This window comes from Meles meles, chromosome 5 (genome assembly GCF_922984935.1).
Source record: "Meles meles chromosome 5, mMelMel3.1 paternal haplotype, whole genome shotgun sequence".
NCBI lineage: Eukaryota > Metazoa > Chordata > Mammalia > Carnivora > Mustelidae > Meles > Meles meles.
In genome coordinates, this window is record NC_060070.1 from 99,884,293 (window position 1) to 99,901,160 (window position 16,868).

General features: G+C 35.2%; 1 protein-coding gene across 1 annotated transcript in view; it reads right to left on the reverse strand.

Annotated features, from left to right (window-relative positions):
• Positions 1–16,868, reverse strand: part of LOC123941759 (fibrocystin) — a 361,193-nt gene that overhangs the window by 40,395 nt on the left and 303,930 nt on the right. Inside the window, exon 55 of the mRNA XM_046005454.1 lies at positions 15,088–15,175. Coding sequence (XP_045861410.1) covers positions 15,088–15,175 — 88 coding nt within the window. The remainder of the gene's footprint in view (positions 1–15,087; positions 15,176–16,868) is intronic.

Below are 16,868 nucleotides of genomic sequence, written 5' to 3' on the forward strand. Positions count from 1 at the left end.
CAGAGTACAGTCCTGCCATGGGATCTTTTTCCCAGAGACAGCCCATGGGGCATGCATGATGAGGGCTCCTTTGAACTTCCAAATAGCTCCACCCAGGCAAGAGAGCCCCTGGCCCAGTGTTGGGTAGGGTGCCAGGGCCCCTCCATCTGTGTCTTAGGAGGCCTGCCCCATATTATTCCCTCCTGCAAGGCACATGTTTATGGGGCCAGAGTCTGCGTGGACAACCATCCCCAGCTGGTCCTACTGGGACTGGCTCCATTCTCCACCCCGAAGGTTCTGATTACAGCTGCTACTTGTACTTGTGAACAGATTTTTGTCGATATTGGGAAGAGGCCTGTACAATGTTGGTAGGAGATAAAGCCCACTCTACTTGCCTGTCCCAGACTTTTTTTTTTTTTTTTTTTTTTTTTTTTTTTTTTTTCAGAAAGAAGCCCACATTCTTCAGTGTTGTACAAAAAAATAATGGGTAGACCCAAAAGTAAATTAAACATTACCACATTTGTTTATACTACTATTTAGTTCTTCATATTAACTTTTCTATTCAAACAACAGAAAGTAGGTAGCAACTTAGGGATTGAGAAAGAGATAAAAAACAAAAGATTCCTTGCGACAATGTTTATTCTACATTGTGTCTATACCATGTGCTCACAGAGATGGCTTCTTTTACTTCGCTGTACAGGAATTCCAGTGTATATAAAACTAAACCTGCTCAGAAGCAGAGGGACACTAGAAATGATGGGTCCATCTCCTGGCACATTGTCATACAGTTCAAACAATGATGCAGCTACCAGCTTGTAATTTTTGAGGACTGCAAACAAGGCAGTATATGATATGATAAAGATGGATGCATGTCATCATACCAAAACTGACAGAATGTACATCTCAAAGAGTGAAATCTAATGTTAAACTAAAATGAATGAAACCTCATTCCCTAACTTCCTTAAATAAGGTTTCTGCTCCAACCAGATGAATCTGCTCACTCTCCCAAGAAATAGCTATGTGCTTCTCACCCATCACTTAAAATATCATTGTCCTTACTCTGTCCTTCAGTCATTCTTAAAAACTGACAGAAGTTCCTTTGCCTTTAAGAAGTCTTCCCATGGGAGTCTCTTCCCCATGGAATACCCAATCCCCACCTCTGTTCCATCCAATTTTGACACCATAGATACTACTGCCTTGCAATTGATTTTGTACTCTTGCTTTCTGTGGCTATTCAACTTTGATATTGTTATATTCAATAAAAATATTCAATAAAATATGGCTACCTAGCTATAGAAACCCTCTAGCTCATAGCAATGTTCTTGACAAAAAGAAAGAGGAACTGTTGAAGTCATTAGCCCAAGTTTTATATGAAAAATACAAATGAAATTAAGTTGATTTTTTCCATTAAGGCTCTGAAACCTTACAGGCTCATTAAAATTAATCTCTCCCCTATGCTCCTGAAGCCTTGGGAATCCATATGCCACGAGGACCATATACATATGGCAAAGGAATATGGCCCCTTTCACTTCTGTGTCCACACAGCAATAGTGGTAATTCAAAGAAAATCATGGCCCCCCTTATCAAGAATTTAGATGGTTCTTTCCGTCATGTATCAGTTTTCCTTCAATTTCAACATCCACACTTTCCATTCACAGGCTTCTATTATTTAGTTACCCTTCAACAATTTCAAGAAATCCTACCCTTAGAACTTCTTGAAGCCTAGCTATCTGCTCAATACAGTGAGAGTCTTATAGCTACAGGGGAGAGGATAGACCTTTTTGTTCTGAGCAAAACACACCTAAAACAATAAATAAACAAAAAAATTAAAAGAGCTGTTTGCTACATAACTGGATCTCAATGAAAACCATATGAAAAGAGAGGAAACTATGAATAATCACTGCAAAATCTCCTGAAAGAAAACCTTTAAAAATATATAAACAAGATGTCAGCACAGTTTTCTTTATTTTGGCACTAACATTTTATCTAGTTCTGAGAAAATATAATACTTTTGGTCAAAAGAACATAATTACAAAAAAGAAAAAAAAATGTATGCTTTCCAGTCTGATTCAAAAAGTTTTTACAACCATGCACAAGACATCCATATATAAACACCCGCCACTTAAATGGATTTGTTAACTAAACGTTGGGGAGGTCTTAATGATGATGGCTGTATTTGACCACAGGCTCAGAGTGTCTGGATGCCAAGATGTTTTCTTCCCAGGAGTAGGGACAGCCATAGATTTCCGAATTCTCCCAACACCGAAGATTTGTTTTTAAACTTCAGTTTAAACTTCTTTTCATTTTTTTCAGAGCCATTGAAAGGTACTGCAGATCCTCAGCCTGCATTGGACTGTGGGACGTACTGAAGAAAGGGAATGGCTGTTGCGATGTCAGCATTGATGATGATAAGAAGAGTTATCATAAGTGTCAACTATTTGTCTACTTGGCCTCCTTTCTCCTTTCTTTCCACAAAATCCACCACATCTTTTATTTTATTTTTTTAGGATTTTATTTTTATTTTTTTGAGAGAGAGAACATGAGCAGAAAGGGGAGAGGGGCAGAGGGAGAAACAGACTCCCCACTGAGCAGGGAGCTCGATGTGGGGCTCGATCCTGGGATCCCAGGATCATGACCTGAGCAGAAGGAGACAGTTAACCAACTGAGGCACCCAGGAACCCCTCACTACATCTTTTCAGAGAACTGCTCTCCTTAACAACCATCCTAATTCTGTGTCCTAGTGAGCACTGCTGATTATAGTCCCACAATCCCTTTGTGAAACGGTGGGACAGGAATCCAACCTGCCTTTGTCTGTGAAAATCCTTCCCTTGGACTTCATTGTATCTGCTTTATTAAGGCATAATTGACAAATAAAATGTAAGATATTTAAGATATTTAAAACACCCAATGTGCTGATTTGATCTATATAGATGATGTGAAAAGGTGGCCCTCGTCGAGTTAATTGACACATCCAACACCTCACACATTTACAAAATTTCAATGATTCAATAAAGTGCTATCAATGACAGTTGCCTGGACTTTTGAATTAAAACTAAGGAGAGAGAAAAATTTACCCTCCGGTGGTAAAGCTAGGAAACAGGCCTGGTTTACTTGTATCCTACAGAATGTAGAAAACTTTTCTTCTGCAGATGCAAATGAGGTCAAAATATAGAAATAAGAGAGATTAGGGGAGGGCCTGCCACAATTTCCCAAATGGATTGAAAAAGGCTACTTTTACGTATTTCTAATATAACCACAATCACTAGCATGTGTTAAGGCTTACTTTGTGCCTTTATACACTAATTCACTTAATCCATCTAACTACTCTATTAGCCAGACATTTTATTCTTATATCACAGAATAAGAACTTGAGGGTCAGAAAGAGCAGTTTGCTCAAAATTACACATTTAGCTAATTGCACAGTCATTACAGTTCTGCCTTCCCTCAAAATTCAAGCTCGTTTTCATCAAGCATACTGCTTCCATCCTGTGTTCCTATCTCAGGTGCCTTTTCTCAGCATGGAGACAATAGCCAATCTGAGACTAGAACCTACTAATTCACTGGACCAGACAGAACCATCTTCTTTTGGAGGCTACATACGTGATACCGAACACCTGCCAACAAATGAATAAGGCCGCCAACTCAATACTGTAGTATTGCTTGAACAAAATTGTTATAGTAGAGTAGTGAACTTTGAGCAATGAGCAAAGTAAATTATAGTGGTTTTTAAAAACAAATGTGAGATTCTTATTTATTAGATGTTATACCACTGAATCAAGAGGCTCAATGAGTTCTGATTTCCAGAAAAGTTACATCCATTCAAGGTAGCAGGCATTTATTAGAAGTATTTTTTTGTTCTGCTGTGTACTAGGTGCTAAATAATAGAAACAATCCATAAAAAACAATATTTTCCTGCTCCTGTAGAAGCTACTTGGAGGAAGGACAGAGACACCTTAAGTAGCTTAGGAACAGTCACCTAGAAGCATATTATTATTAAAATCATGTGGTAGATTTCAGGATAAGCAGGGAGTGTCAAGGCAAGACATAATTCAAGAGTACTGAGTACCTCCTTATTTTACTTATCAAGTATTTAGGGAGCCTCATAAAAATAATTGTTACGGACACTCGTGTGTGAAGTGGGAATGTATCAGAAAGGAGAACAAGAAGTACCCGAAGTACAGCCAAAGTATACCATCACGAATCTGATGCAGGAGATGGCAGTAGAGATGATGTCAGCAGTGATGTCAGTGTGGAAGGCCGGGGTCCTAGGGCAAGGTTGAGGTGACAAATGATTTGCTTTTTCGTTCAGTTATTTCCTTATAAATACCAAAGTGAGTTAGGACAGAACAGAAGAAACAAAATGATAGGACAAAGGGACTGGATAAGGCTCTCTACACTGTCTTTCTTTAAAAAGTAAATGAGAAAAGGAGTAAGAAAAAATATGAGACCTTTTGAAGAAGGTTCTCCATAAACCTCCTCTTCTCCCAGTTCCAACTTCTCAGTAAACCAGAGCAGTCCTCACCCAGTTGCTCAGGTGAAAAGTTTTATGGTAATCTCTGATTCTTCTCTTTTTCTTTGACCCAACCCATCAGCTGCTCATGTTTCCTCTGTCTTCAACATGTACTTCACCAGTCCGTCCTCCTTCACTACCACCCTAAACCAGGCCACCAGCATGTGTCACTTGAAATGTTAGTGCACTGTCCTAATAGTCTATCTGCTTCTGCATTGTCCCCACCAACAGTCAACTCTCCACAAAGGATGAACCAGATTACAACATGACTCAGACCATGTCCCTGCCCTGCTGAAAATCTTGCAATGACCTGGATAAATCTAAAACTTTTACATAGGATTGATCAAGTAACCACTGAACTTCAAAGAACACATGGCCATGCTTACATGATTCACAGTAAGACCTCTAGTTAATATTTATAATCAGAAAAAGCCTATTTCTTTAAATCTAAGTATAAATCAAAATATAACTTCTCTTGACTTTTCTGAAGTCCAAAAAATCCAACATGTTGTTCATCAGTCTCCCCTAAAGTCAACTGAAGCAGAGCAACAATGAAGAGTAACTTAACTCAGAGATAAATTTATATTATAATGTAGAACAAAAGAAAATAATGTTTCAAACATCTTGTTAAGACTACTTTGAATGAGTCTATGAGTTAAGTTTATAAACTTAACAAGAAGTTTTTCCTCTGAAGATTTCACTTCAATGTTCTTCATAAAATAACTCAATTAAACACAAATAAATTCAGATATGTAATTTTGTTGGTAAAAATCCTTCAGGGGATCTGAGTAAAATCTGTCTCCATAACAATGCATTAGAAAGACTTACTAAACTGACTTTTAACAAAAGAAGACTATAAGGTCTACACTTCAGTTATACTGACTAATATCAACTTGCTAATTTTTATAATGTCTAGGTTATGAAATATTTCATCATAGAATTCTGAGTAAAGTGTACACGAAGATTCCACTATTTTTCCAACTTCTTGTGAAGCTTCAATTATTTTACATTTTTTAAAAGGTTAAAAAAAGGAATGCTCTCCATAAAATGGATGCACTAAGGTAATTACATATTATTCATATAAACTCATTAAAAACTCATCAGGATTCATACTGAGAAATTTTGTTTTTAATATTTTTATTATATAGGACACAAGCAATGGGATCAGACAAACCATGTCCAAAAAAAAAAGTCAGCCCCAGGAACTGCTAGCCTTATAAACTTGGAAATTTTACTCAACTTTTCTACCCTCAGTTTTTGTATCTGTGAACACAGATTATATTAACATAGCACTGAGAGATTTAAATGAGATAATGTATATAGAATGCTTGGTAGATGCCTGACATAGAGTAAACACACAGGATAAGAACTCAATAAATGGTACTTAGTAACTATAGTTTCCATTTATAAAATTGACTTTCTTTCAAAAGAGCTTATAGTTCTGACTCTGAAGGACGTTTTTAACACATTCATTAAAGAAAAGTCCAGTCTTATGGCTCTTGCCAAATTTCAAATTGCTAGCCTTATAATTAACGTTTTGTATATATCCTTGCTTGAACTGCCTACTTCACAAATCTGTATGGGTGTCAGGTACTTCAAAATCAACATGACCAAATCTGAACTCATAACCGTTTCCCCAAAATTCAGTCCTCTTTTAGTGAATAGCACCAACATCAGTCTCTGCAATCCAGAAACCAAGAGAGTGCCTCACATCCAACACTCTTACAGACTTGTATCTCTTGTCTCTGTATCCGCCCACTTCTCTCCATGGGCACGTCAGCTCCCGACAACAGGTTATCCTATCTCTTGTTTGGACCTCCTAAGTGGTGTCCCTAGATCCATTTTTGACTCCTCCTGTTGTCTGCATTGTACTTAGAATGATTCTTTTTTTTTTTTAATATAGGAATGTGATTATAAGTTCTACTTCCCATCCATATTATCCTCTTAGAAACTTAAAACAGTAACACAATGCTCCTGGATGGTAAAAACTAAAATTCTTGATATTGCCAGTGAATACACTCTGATCCCTAACTACTCCTGAGAACTCTATTGTGCTGGGTCCCTACTCTCCACGTCAGCCAACCTAGCCTTCCTCTAAGTCCTTCATGCTGTCCGTTCTTCCTCCCACCACAGAATCAGCTCTCAGGTCTCTGCTTCTCCATCATCTCTGCTGACTCTGTCAACTTTGAAAGAATTAGATTGGACCCAGTCTCATTTCCAGGCTCCAATTTTCTCCTCTTCCTGTCTTCTTGATCAGTGACATTATCTGCTTCCTAGATGACCATCATTTTCTCCCTGAGTCCTAAACTACATATCTAATTGTCTTAACATCTCCACTTGGAGTCTCCAATTTAGCATTTCCCATCTTCCACCCTGACAAATCTGTTCCTCTTCCAGTCTTCCCACCTCAGTGCATGTTTCCACCATCTATCAGGTTGCTCAGTCAAAAAATCTGGAGCACATCCCTCACCTCAACATTCAGTCCATTGGCATGTCGAGACAGCACCATCTCTTCTCCCCATCCCCATTGCCTCCTCTATAGTCCTAGCCACCATGATATTTGGCCTCAAATGGCCTCCTAATTCATAGTCCAGCTTCTGCTTTTTTCTCCACCGCTCTTCATCTATATAACAGTCAGAGTGGTTGTCAAAACATAAGTCAGACTCTATCAATCTATCAATTGCCCTCAGCAAACCCTCAGTGATTTTCCCTCTGACCTCTCACACCTAAGCAAGGTACCACTTGACTTGGCATCTACCATATCATACCACTCTCCCCTTTGCTCACTCTGGTCCAGCTATAGTGATCTTCTCTCCATCTTCCACTCCCCAAAGGCCACCTGAGAGATAATGCTGGACCAGATGTCCCTCCTTCACTGAGCACCCTAACCCATTCTCATCAGAGAGCAGGATGCCTCCCACCATTCAGATCTCAGCTCGAACTTTTCTTCCCCAGAGAGGTCTCCCCTGTCTATTTAATTGAAAGGGTACCCTGCACATTCCCCAACTATTTTCAATTGTACCACCCTGTTTATTTCCTTACTAGAGCATTTTATAACATACAACTATGTTGTATATATTTCTGTATTAGCTTTTTATTGTCTCTCTTTCCATGAAGATATAAACTCCCAGAGGGCAGTGATCTCTTCAGATTTGTCGCTACATCTCCAGGGCTTACAGCCACACCTGGCACATAGTAAGTTCCTATCAGATATTTGTTGAATGATTGAGTGTTGTTTGCTCTTGCTGGAGTGCTCTTTCCAACCGTCCACACCCCACTTTGCTTTTAATTAGGGCCCACAGATGGTTTAGTTCTCACCTCTATAATCATTCTGCAGGGAAGCCTTCTCTAGCCTGCTTCAAGATCCTGTATTCATGTTTTCAGAATCCTATAAACCTTCCTTCATAGCATTTATCCTATATGTAATTTTACATTTACTTTATATTTATTTCATTAATGTCTGGGTACAGAGACCATGTCGATTTTTACTTTTTATTGTATTTCCAGGCCATAACTCAATGTTTGACATAGGGTAAGAATTCTCAAAAATTGTGTTGAATAAAACAATAACAATGTTCAAAGGTAATAACTACTCTATGAAGAAATTCTGTGCATAGAGAAAAGCACACCAAAGAAATTGCCATCTATCAACTCTCCCACAGGGATCCTTACCATGCTGTACATCCTTCCAGACATTTCTTTTATCCACATATATGCATACCTGAATGTTATTTTAGTTTATTTACAAAACTAGGCTAATATATAATATTAGCTTGAATGCCCACATCTCCATCCTTTTGTCAACATGGAATTCAATCATCTTCCCCTTTGGTAATTCAATATTTTAAAATAGTGCTTAATTTTGTTTTAATTAACATTTATTCTAATTCTAGTAGGGAAGGATATTTTTCCATGTGTTTATTAGTCAGATGTATGTCTTCTTTTATGGCTCATGTATTCAAACACTTTAATGTTTATTCTTCTAGCGTGTTTATATTGTTTTCTATTTATTCCTAAGTATTTTTTACATATAAAAAATATTAACCCGGGGCGCCTGGGTGGCTCAGTGGTTTAGGCCACTGCCTTCGGCTCAGGTCATGATCTCAGGGTCCTGGGATCGAGTCCCGCATCGGGCTCTCTGCTCGGCAGGGAGCCTGCTTCCCTCTCACTCTCTCTGCTTGCCTCTCTGCCTACTTGTGATCTCTCTCTGTCAAATAAATAAATAAAATCTTTAAAAAAAAATATATTAACCCTCCATCTGTACTATCAAAAATTGCAAATATTTTCCATTTTAATATCTGCCTTTGCATTTTGTAATTGGTACGCAAAAATATTAATATTCTTAAATACTAATGTTTTTAGGTTGTCAAATCTATGACTTCTTGATGTTATAATTATTACATATAAGAGAGGTCTTCTGGGGAGAGGTGGGGTTGGGAGAGGGGGAGGGGGTTAGGGACATTGGGGAGGGTATGTGCTATCGTGAGTGCTGTGAAGTGTGTAAACCTGGCGATTCACAGACCTGTACCCCTGGGGATAAAAATACATTACATGTTTATAAAAAAAAAAAAATTGGAAGGGGAGGCTAACCATAAGAGACTATGGACTCTGAAAAACAACCTGAGGGTTTTGAAGGGTCAGGGGTGGGAGGTTGGGGGAACAGGTGGTGGGTAATAGGGAGGGCACGTTTTGCATGGAGCACTGGGTGTTGTGCAAAAACAATGAATACTGTTACGCTGAAAAAATAAATAAATTAAACACTTAAAAAAAAAATAAGAGAGGTCTTCCCTACTTTAATACTGCATAATATTTACTTAAATGTTCTTCAAATAATTTTATAGTTTTATTTTTTTACATTTATTTTTTAATCTACCTATAATTTTTCAGAGTGAGGCACAATTTGAGAATCTAATTTTATAGTTTTCCAAAGTGTTTACCAATTACTCCAGCACAAGTCTGCAACGAATTTGAAATGCTAATTTATTTAAATTCTAAGTAATAATACATACCTGAGTCTATCGCTAGGCATTCTCTTCTGTTTTGGTGCCAACAGCTATAGGTAATTATTCACACTAAAAGTGTATGTCTATATAAAGTATATATATACATATATATTTTTTTTTTTTTAAGATTTATTTATTTATTTGAGAGAGAGAGAGACAATGTGCACATGAGTGGGAGGGCCAGAGAGAGAGAAAGTGAGAATCTCAAGCAGACTCTCTGTTCAGCTCCAAGCCAACATGGTGCTTGATCCCAGAATACTGGGACCATGACCTGAGCTGAAAACCAAGAGCCAGACACTCAACTGCCTGCATCACCCACATGCCCCAAGGTATATATATATATATATTTTTTTTAAAGATTTTATTTATTTGACAGAGATCACAAGTAGGCAGAGAGGCAGGCAGAGAGAGTGAGAGGGAAGCAGGCTCCCTTCAGAGCAGAGAGCCGGACGTGGGACTCGATCCCAGGACCCTGAGATCATGACCCAGCCGAAGGCAGTGGCTTAAACCACTGAGCCACCCAGGCACCCCAAGGTATATATTTTTCAAAAAGTAACTGGTAATGTTGGCTATCTTCAAGTGTTTATTGTTCCAAAAGACTTAGAATTAGTGAACCCAATGTCAAATGCATGTATCTGACTTGTTATTAAAGTTGCATTAGACTTGACATCTTTAAAATATTGAGCCTTTCCATCGATGTTATGCATCACCATTTATTCTAATCTCCTTTTATGCCTCTTACTAGTGTTTTACTTATTTATTTCATTTTGTTAAAGATTTTATTTATTTATTTATTTAACAGAGCGAGAGACAGTGAGAGAGGGAACACAAGCAGGGGAAGTGAGAGAGGGAGGAGCAGGCTTCCCACTTAGCAGGGAGCCTGATAAAGGTCTTGATCCCAGGACCCTGGGATCATGACCTGAGCTGAGGTAGCTGCTTAACCGAGTGAGCCACCCAGGTACACTTACTAGGGTTTTATAGTTTTATTTCAATTCCTCCTGTAATTTTTCTTAATTTTATTTTTAGGTATTTTAAATTGAAATTTAAAAAGGTTATTACATTAAAATATTCAAAAGCTAGTAATTTGTGCACTAACTGAATGAATACAATAATGGTTTTTCAGATGATTCTCTAGTGTCCTAGGACAAAATATATACAATCTACAAAAAACTGACAGTTTGGATTTCTCTAATGCATTTTTTTTCTTGACCCAATATATTGGCTAACTTTAATAATAATATTTAATGATTATTGTAATACACAATAATTTTAAGGTCAGCTTTTCCATAAAATAGAATGATGCTTGTTTGAGAAGGATTTTTAATGATTTAACTTGTTTTATTATTTAAAGCAGTGATTCTCAACTAATAGCTAAACCATTCTATTAAGAAACATTGATTTAAAAGTATATCACTAAAAAATAAAGAATATTTTTGTAGTCTTAATTACTCTTTAAGAATGCAAGCTTAATTTTATTAAATGTGTTTCTGTTTTGTATCAAATTGATCATGTTCTTAGGCTATATATATTGCTTTGATAATATTATAATAAGGAATTATTTTAAACTGTCCTTCTTTACTTGAATAAATCACACTCAACCATCATTTTTCCCCTAATATATGGATTTCATTTGTCACTGTTTTATATAGGATTTCATTTTTTTGCATTTTATTTACACTTAGATATTGCTCCCAGTTTTCTTTTTTCGAATTATCTTTAGTAGCTGTTTTCAAAAATTATTTTGTGAAAATAAATAAAAAGTATTTTATGCTTGTTTCCTAAAATTAACTGAAAAATTTCCCATATTTTCATATGCTATGGAACATATTATACAACATAAAAAGTGTTTGATATTTGAATGACTGAAAGAATATGCCATCAATTTATTTGAACCAAATGTATTCTTGGGAACAAATCTTTGGTAACTGCATGTCTTTTGCTATTATTGGTTCTTTCAGTTATATTCTTCTTTAACCAATTATGATAATTTATATTCCTACATATAATTTATTTTTTTAGACTTCAGAATGGCAGTCTATAGACCTATACAGTTTATTATACTTCTAATCTTTGTTATCTGTTATATTTGAATTCTCATTTCTTAGTTTACATATTATTTTCCTTGTATAATTAATGTCATTAAAGATTAAACCATTATCTCAAAAAAATTTCAAGTCTACTAATTTTCTATTTTCTAATTCACCAATTTCTCCCTTTATCTTACACAAATTAATTTCATTAGACTTATGGTTATTTTGTTTCTGGTTTCTCACATTGACAGTTCAGTTTGTTTAGTTTTGTATTTTATTATTCAGCAATGAAAGCCTTTAATGTGATTGCATGTTGGCCACAACTCATGCAGTTTATTGCTATTTTGCTAGCATCCTACTTCTGGAGTTTCCATCTCCTCTCTGACACAAAGTTATTTAGAAGGTTTATTTTTTTCTTTTCTGCTCTTTTATCTTGTAAGAGATTAAGATTATTGGTTAAGACATTTCTACCTTTACATTTATTTTATTGTGATCATATTCTACATCATTTCTTTTTACTAAAATTTCTTAAGGTTTTAATTTTATTCATATTCTGAGGTAAATTATATTTATATTCTCTTATATATAAATTAAAGTGCCTTTATTCAGATTTCTTCATGTTTTCTTTATCATTTTTAACCTAGTTTAAAAGTTAAGAACTGAAAGAAAGGGGCACCTGGGTGGCTCAGTCAGTAGAGCATCCAACTCTTGATTTTGCCTCAGGTCATGATCTCCTGGTCCTGGGACAGAGCCCCATGCTTAGCATTCTCTCTCTCCCTCTCCTTCTCCCTCTCTCCCTTCCCTTGCCCCCACATTGTGGCTTTCTCATTCTCTCTCCAAAACACACACACACACACACACACACACACACACACACACACAAACTGAAAGAAGTATGTAAATATCTTTCATTACCATTTTTGTTTCTGTCAGTTTCCTCATTTGTTTAAGATCTGCTTTATGTACTTCTGTATTATGTTATCCAGTACAAAACTTTCCTGCCTCTTGGGTCTCCTAGGAGATTGAAGTCTTTATTGATATAAAATGTATTTATTTTATACACTTAATTTTTTCTTTCCTTATAATTTTGAGTCTTTTTTTATTTCAATAATTCATTTTATCTAATATTTAATTAATTTTTTCTATGTTGGTTTTATTTTCCTCAAGTAAAAAATGTTGTGAGTACATGTTGATTTCTTACCCATTTTTTTCCTATGTGTGGTCATTTTTAACAATCATATTTTCTTCATTTTTTATTTTATGATTTTTATTTTTTATTATGTTCAATTAGCCAACATAGAGTACATCATTAGTTTTTGGTATAGTGTTCAACAATTCATTAGTTGCATGTTTTCTTTTTATAACTAGAAAATTTATTCTTATTTTCTTACTTCTATTGTCTATACCTTTTTTGTTGCTTTAATTATCTTACTATTTAACTTTCTTCTCCTTTTGTATTTTAGCATATATTTTATGGTTTCTTTCACTCTCTTTTTTCCCTGGTGATATGGAAGTATATACCCTATTTTAAATTCTGCTACAACAAACTGATTCATCTTTGCTTCATATGCCAGTCATGCCCCATCATCAGTTTCCTATGGCCATGGTCCCAGGTTGTAAACCCAGAATTTTATCTGATAATAATGATCTGTGATGGTTAGTTTATGTGTCAACTTGGCTAGGCTGTAGTGCCCAGTTATTCTATCAAACACTAATGCACATGTTTCTTCAAACGTATTCTGTAAATGTCGTTAATATCTACAAGGAATTGACCTTAAGTAAAGATTACCCTTAATAATGTGGGTGGGCTTCAACAATCATTTGGAAGGCCTTAAAAGCAAAATTGAAATTTCCCCGAAGAAGAAATTCTGTCTTGAGACAAGGTTCAAGACTTTACAGCCTACCAACCTGCCCTATAAATTTTGCACTTACTGGCCCTCCTAAGAATATAAGCCAATTCCCTGAAATACATCTCTTTATATATACTACTATATATACACTATATATTATACATATATACACACATAACCTATGGGTTATATATATTTATATAAATAGAACCCTAACTGATACATTAACTTTTCAAATTCTATGTAGTTTCTTTTATAAGAATAATTAGACTTTGTTTTATTTTAAGTCATATTTATAACATTTTATTTAACTTATTCCAGTGCTTATCTTTAAAATAGATATTTTATATACCTTTACAGTATTCCTAAACTTTATTCATGAATTTTAGATCAGTTTAAGCTCTTTATCAGAATACATATTTGCATTTTTTTCAGTAACTTACAAAGCAAAAGATATCTTTATCTAGATATAGATATAGATATAGATGATATAGATATAGATATACACATACACACTTTTTTGCCTTCATATGTAAACAGCAATTTTAGCAGGGTGTCCAAATCATTGAGTGAAACCCCTAAACATGTATATATTTTTCATCACTACACATATATGTATTTTTCCCTAAATGTGTATATATTTTACACCATAATCTTCCTATATTTAATAGTGTAGAGAATTCTAAGGTTAAGAAGCTTTATGTAACCTTCTGTTTTTCTTTTATTTTGTTCACTGCTTTTTCTTGTACTGTGAGGATATGTAGCAATCATTATTCTTGGTGCTAATTGCTTCAAATTAAATGTAAGTACTCTCAGGTTTATTATGTATATTTTAGGTGGACTCTTCATTATTCTTTCTGTTGTAATTACTGGACTCTTATTAAAAATGAGCAATTAGGGATGCCTGGGTGGCTCAGTGGTTTAGGCCACTGCCTTTGGCTTAGGTCATGATCCCGGGGTCCTGGGATCGAGTCCCGCATCAGGCTCCTTGCTCGGCAGGGAGCCTGCCTCTCTCTCTGCCTCTGCCTGCCTCTCTGCCTGCTTGTGTACTCTCTCTTTCTGACAAATAAATAAATAAATAAATAAAATCTTTAAATAAATAAATAAAATAAAAATGAGCAATTAGTTATATATGCATTACATTTTCTGTTTTCTCTTTCTAATACCTTCTCTTATATGATTTTTATCTCCTGATCTTGTCTTCCATGTTCAGGTAGATTCCATCAGTTAGCTCCTCATGGTGCCTGTTCACTTTGAGGCACTGGCATTTTCATTCTTTACCACCTCCAGTGCACTACCGAATGCTGTTATTGCATTTTAAATTCCATAAGATTCTTCATATGCTTCATCTCCTATTTTATTTCTATCTCTTTGCCAGCTATCATCTCAACTCAGGCAATTATGATATGGCTTTACATTTCATTTATTATATCACAGAATCATATTTTTAAAGATTTATTGATAACAGTGAACATATATTATCTAAACTTTCCTCCTTATGTAGACTATAGACTCTTCTGCCTTTGGTTTGTTTTGTTCTTTTTCTATTATGTTACAAAGGTTTTTTTGAATCCCTTCTAGTCCCTTATTTTACCATTTATTCATTCTTGAGTTTTGAGTCTTAACCTAAAATTTAATTTCATCTTATAACAAAACCCAAAGCATCAGCAAACTAAACAAGCTAACACGTCCTTAACTTAACTCTCATTTCTTACCTCTCATTGCCCGAGGCAATGTCAGCTGCCAGATGGGTCCAGCATTTCTTAGGACAAGCCCCATGAAGCTGGACTTTCCCATATATTCCTGAAAGGAAAAGGAGCATCAGTTGGATAAGAAATTTTCAGAGGAATTAAGGCCATCTACGTAAAACTCACTAGAGAGCTTATTGTGCAATATCTGTGATATGGAAACTATATATCAAGCTGTCCAAGTTAAAGAATATTTAAGTTCTCTATTTTCAGCAGGTTGAATATATGTCACATGGTTATGGAACTTAATCTCGTTCTCTCAAAAGCTATAGAGAAATGAATGCCATACCGCATCTAGTAATCCAAACGTTGGGATATAGACCATTCCAATGACTAACTAGTTAAATTCTACCATTAAGACTCCAAACCATTTGTAATTCTGTTGGAAGTTAGCTGGTTTTGATATTTTATGTTATAGCCTTCATTTTCCAAAAGACAAGAGTAATTTTATTCCCTGAGGAAAGAGATTTGGTGCTATTAGCTTTGTTTTCAGTGGTTGGACCTCATATTTTTTTGTATTACAGATATCAAAGGAGAGATCTCTAGCTCCTTTGTTTCCAAATATAATTTATTTCAGACTCATAAATTAAAGTCGTACCAGGGACATGCTTGATGCAGTCCAGTTTTATTCCTTCAGGTCTGTCCTCTAACATGTTTTATTGCCATTTAAAATCACATGAAGTACAATTCCTCATATTCCAGTGGTCTCAAAATGTTTTGAGCAAGAACCCAAGCAGTAACAAATTATTATCATGCACCCCTAATGCATGTGTATCTATTTATTTTAGAAAAACATACATACATATGAATATGTTCACATACATTTGAATAGGATTCTAATATTTTCTTCCTGAACCCAGATGTATTGTCTGCATACCTCTGGATTGGCACATACCATATTTTGCATATCACTAATCTTGAAATCTAAAGACTTTGCAATTTTTAGCAGAAAACACATGAACAGAAGAACCAAACACCACCCGTAAGATACAAATACTATGCCTTGGGTTTTAATCCAATGTGAACAACAACAAAAACAATCAATAAGAATCTAGCCAACTGTTTATGTCACTAGCTATATTTTTTCTATACTTGAATTCAGAAAAAAGTCATAGAACTTAAGTTTGGATCAATGGAAATGTAAGAGATATTCTCACTTTCAGGACATGTACTGGAATAATCAATCTTTCATAATAATAGTCATATAGATATGACTATATATATGTTTCATATGATATCATCATCATCTTAAAAGATCATCTTAAAAGATCATCTTTACTACTGACTAAATAAACAAGGAAGGGGAAAAATATGAGATAATTTAGAGAAATTTTCAACAACAAATATTATAGCAAAAACCAGTTAGTTTCCTTAAATTTGGATTATGCAGAAAATTCAATTGACCAGACAAGTAGATTTCTAGATCATTTCCAATCATCAAAGACTTCTTGCAAAATTACACCATTCAGTTGTTTCCAGATAATAATACTTAAAGAAGTTAAGATCTGTCATTTACTTACAATATCACAAAATTTTAAGCATGCAGTGAAATAAATGTATCATTCCTTATTCAATTTAATATCAGAGAAAATTTTAAAAACACTAGCTTGGCCATACAGTTGGAGTAGAGGATTAAGACAGGCACCCTTGCATACTCCTAAAATAAAGTTTAATCCAACATTGTGCTGCATGAAACAATGTGGACACCACAAGCGAAAATAAATGGAATGTTCCTTTTATCCATTTAG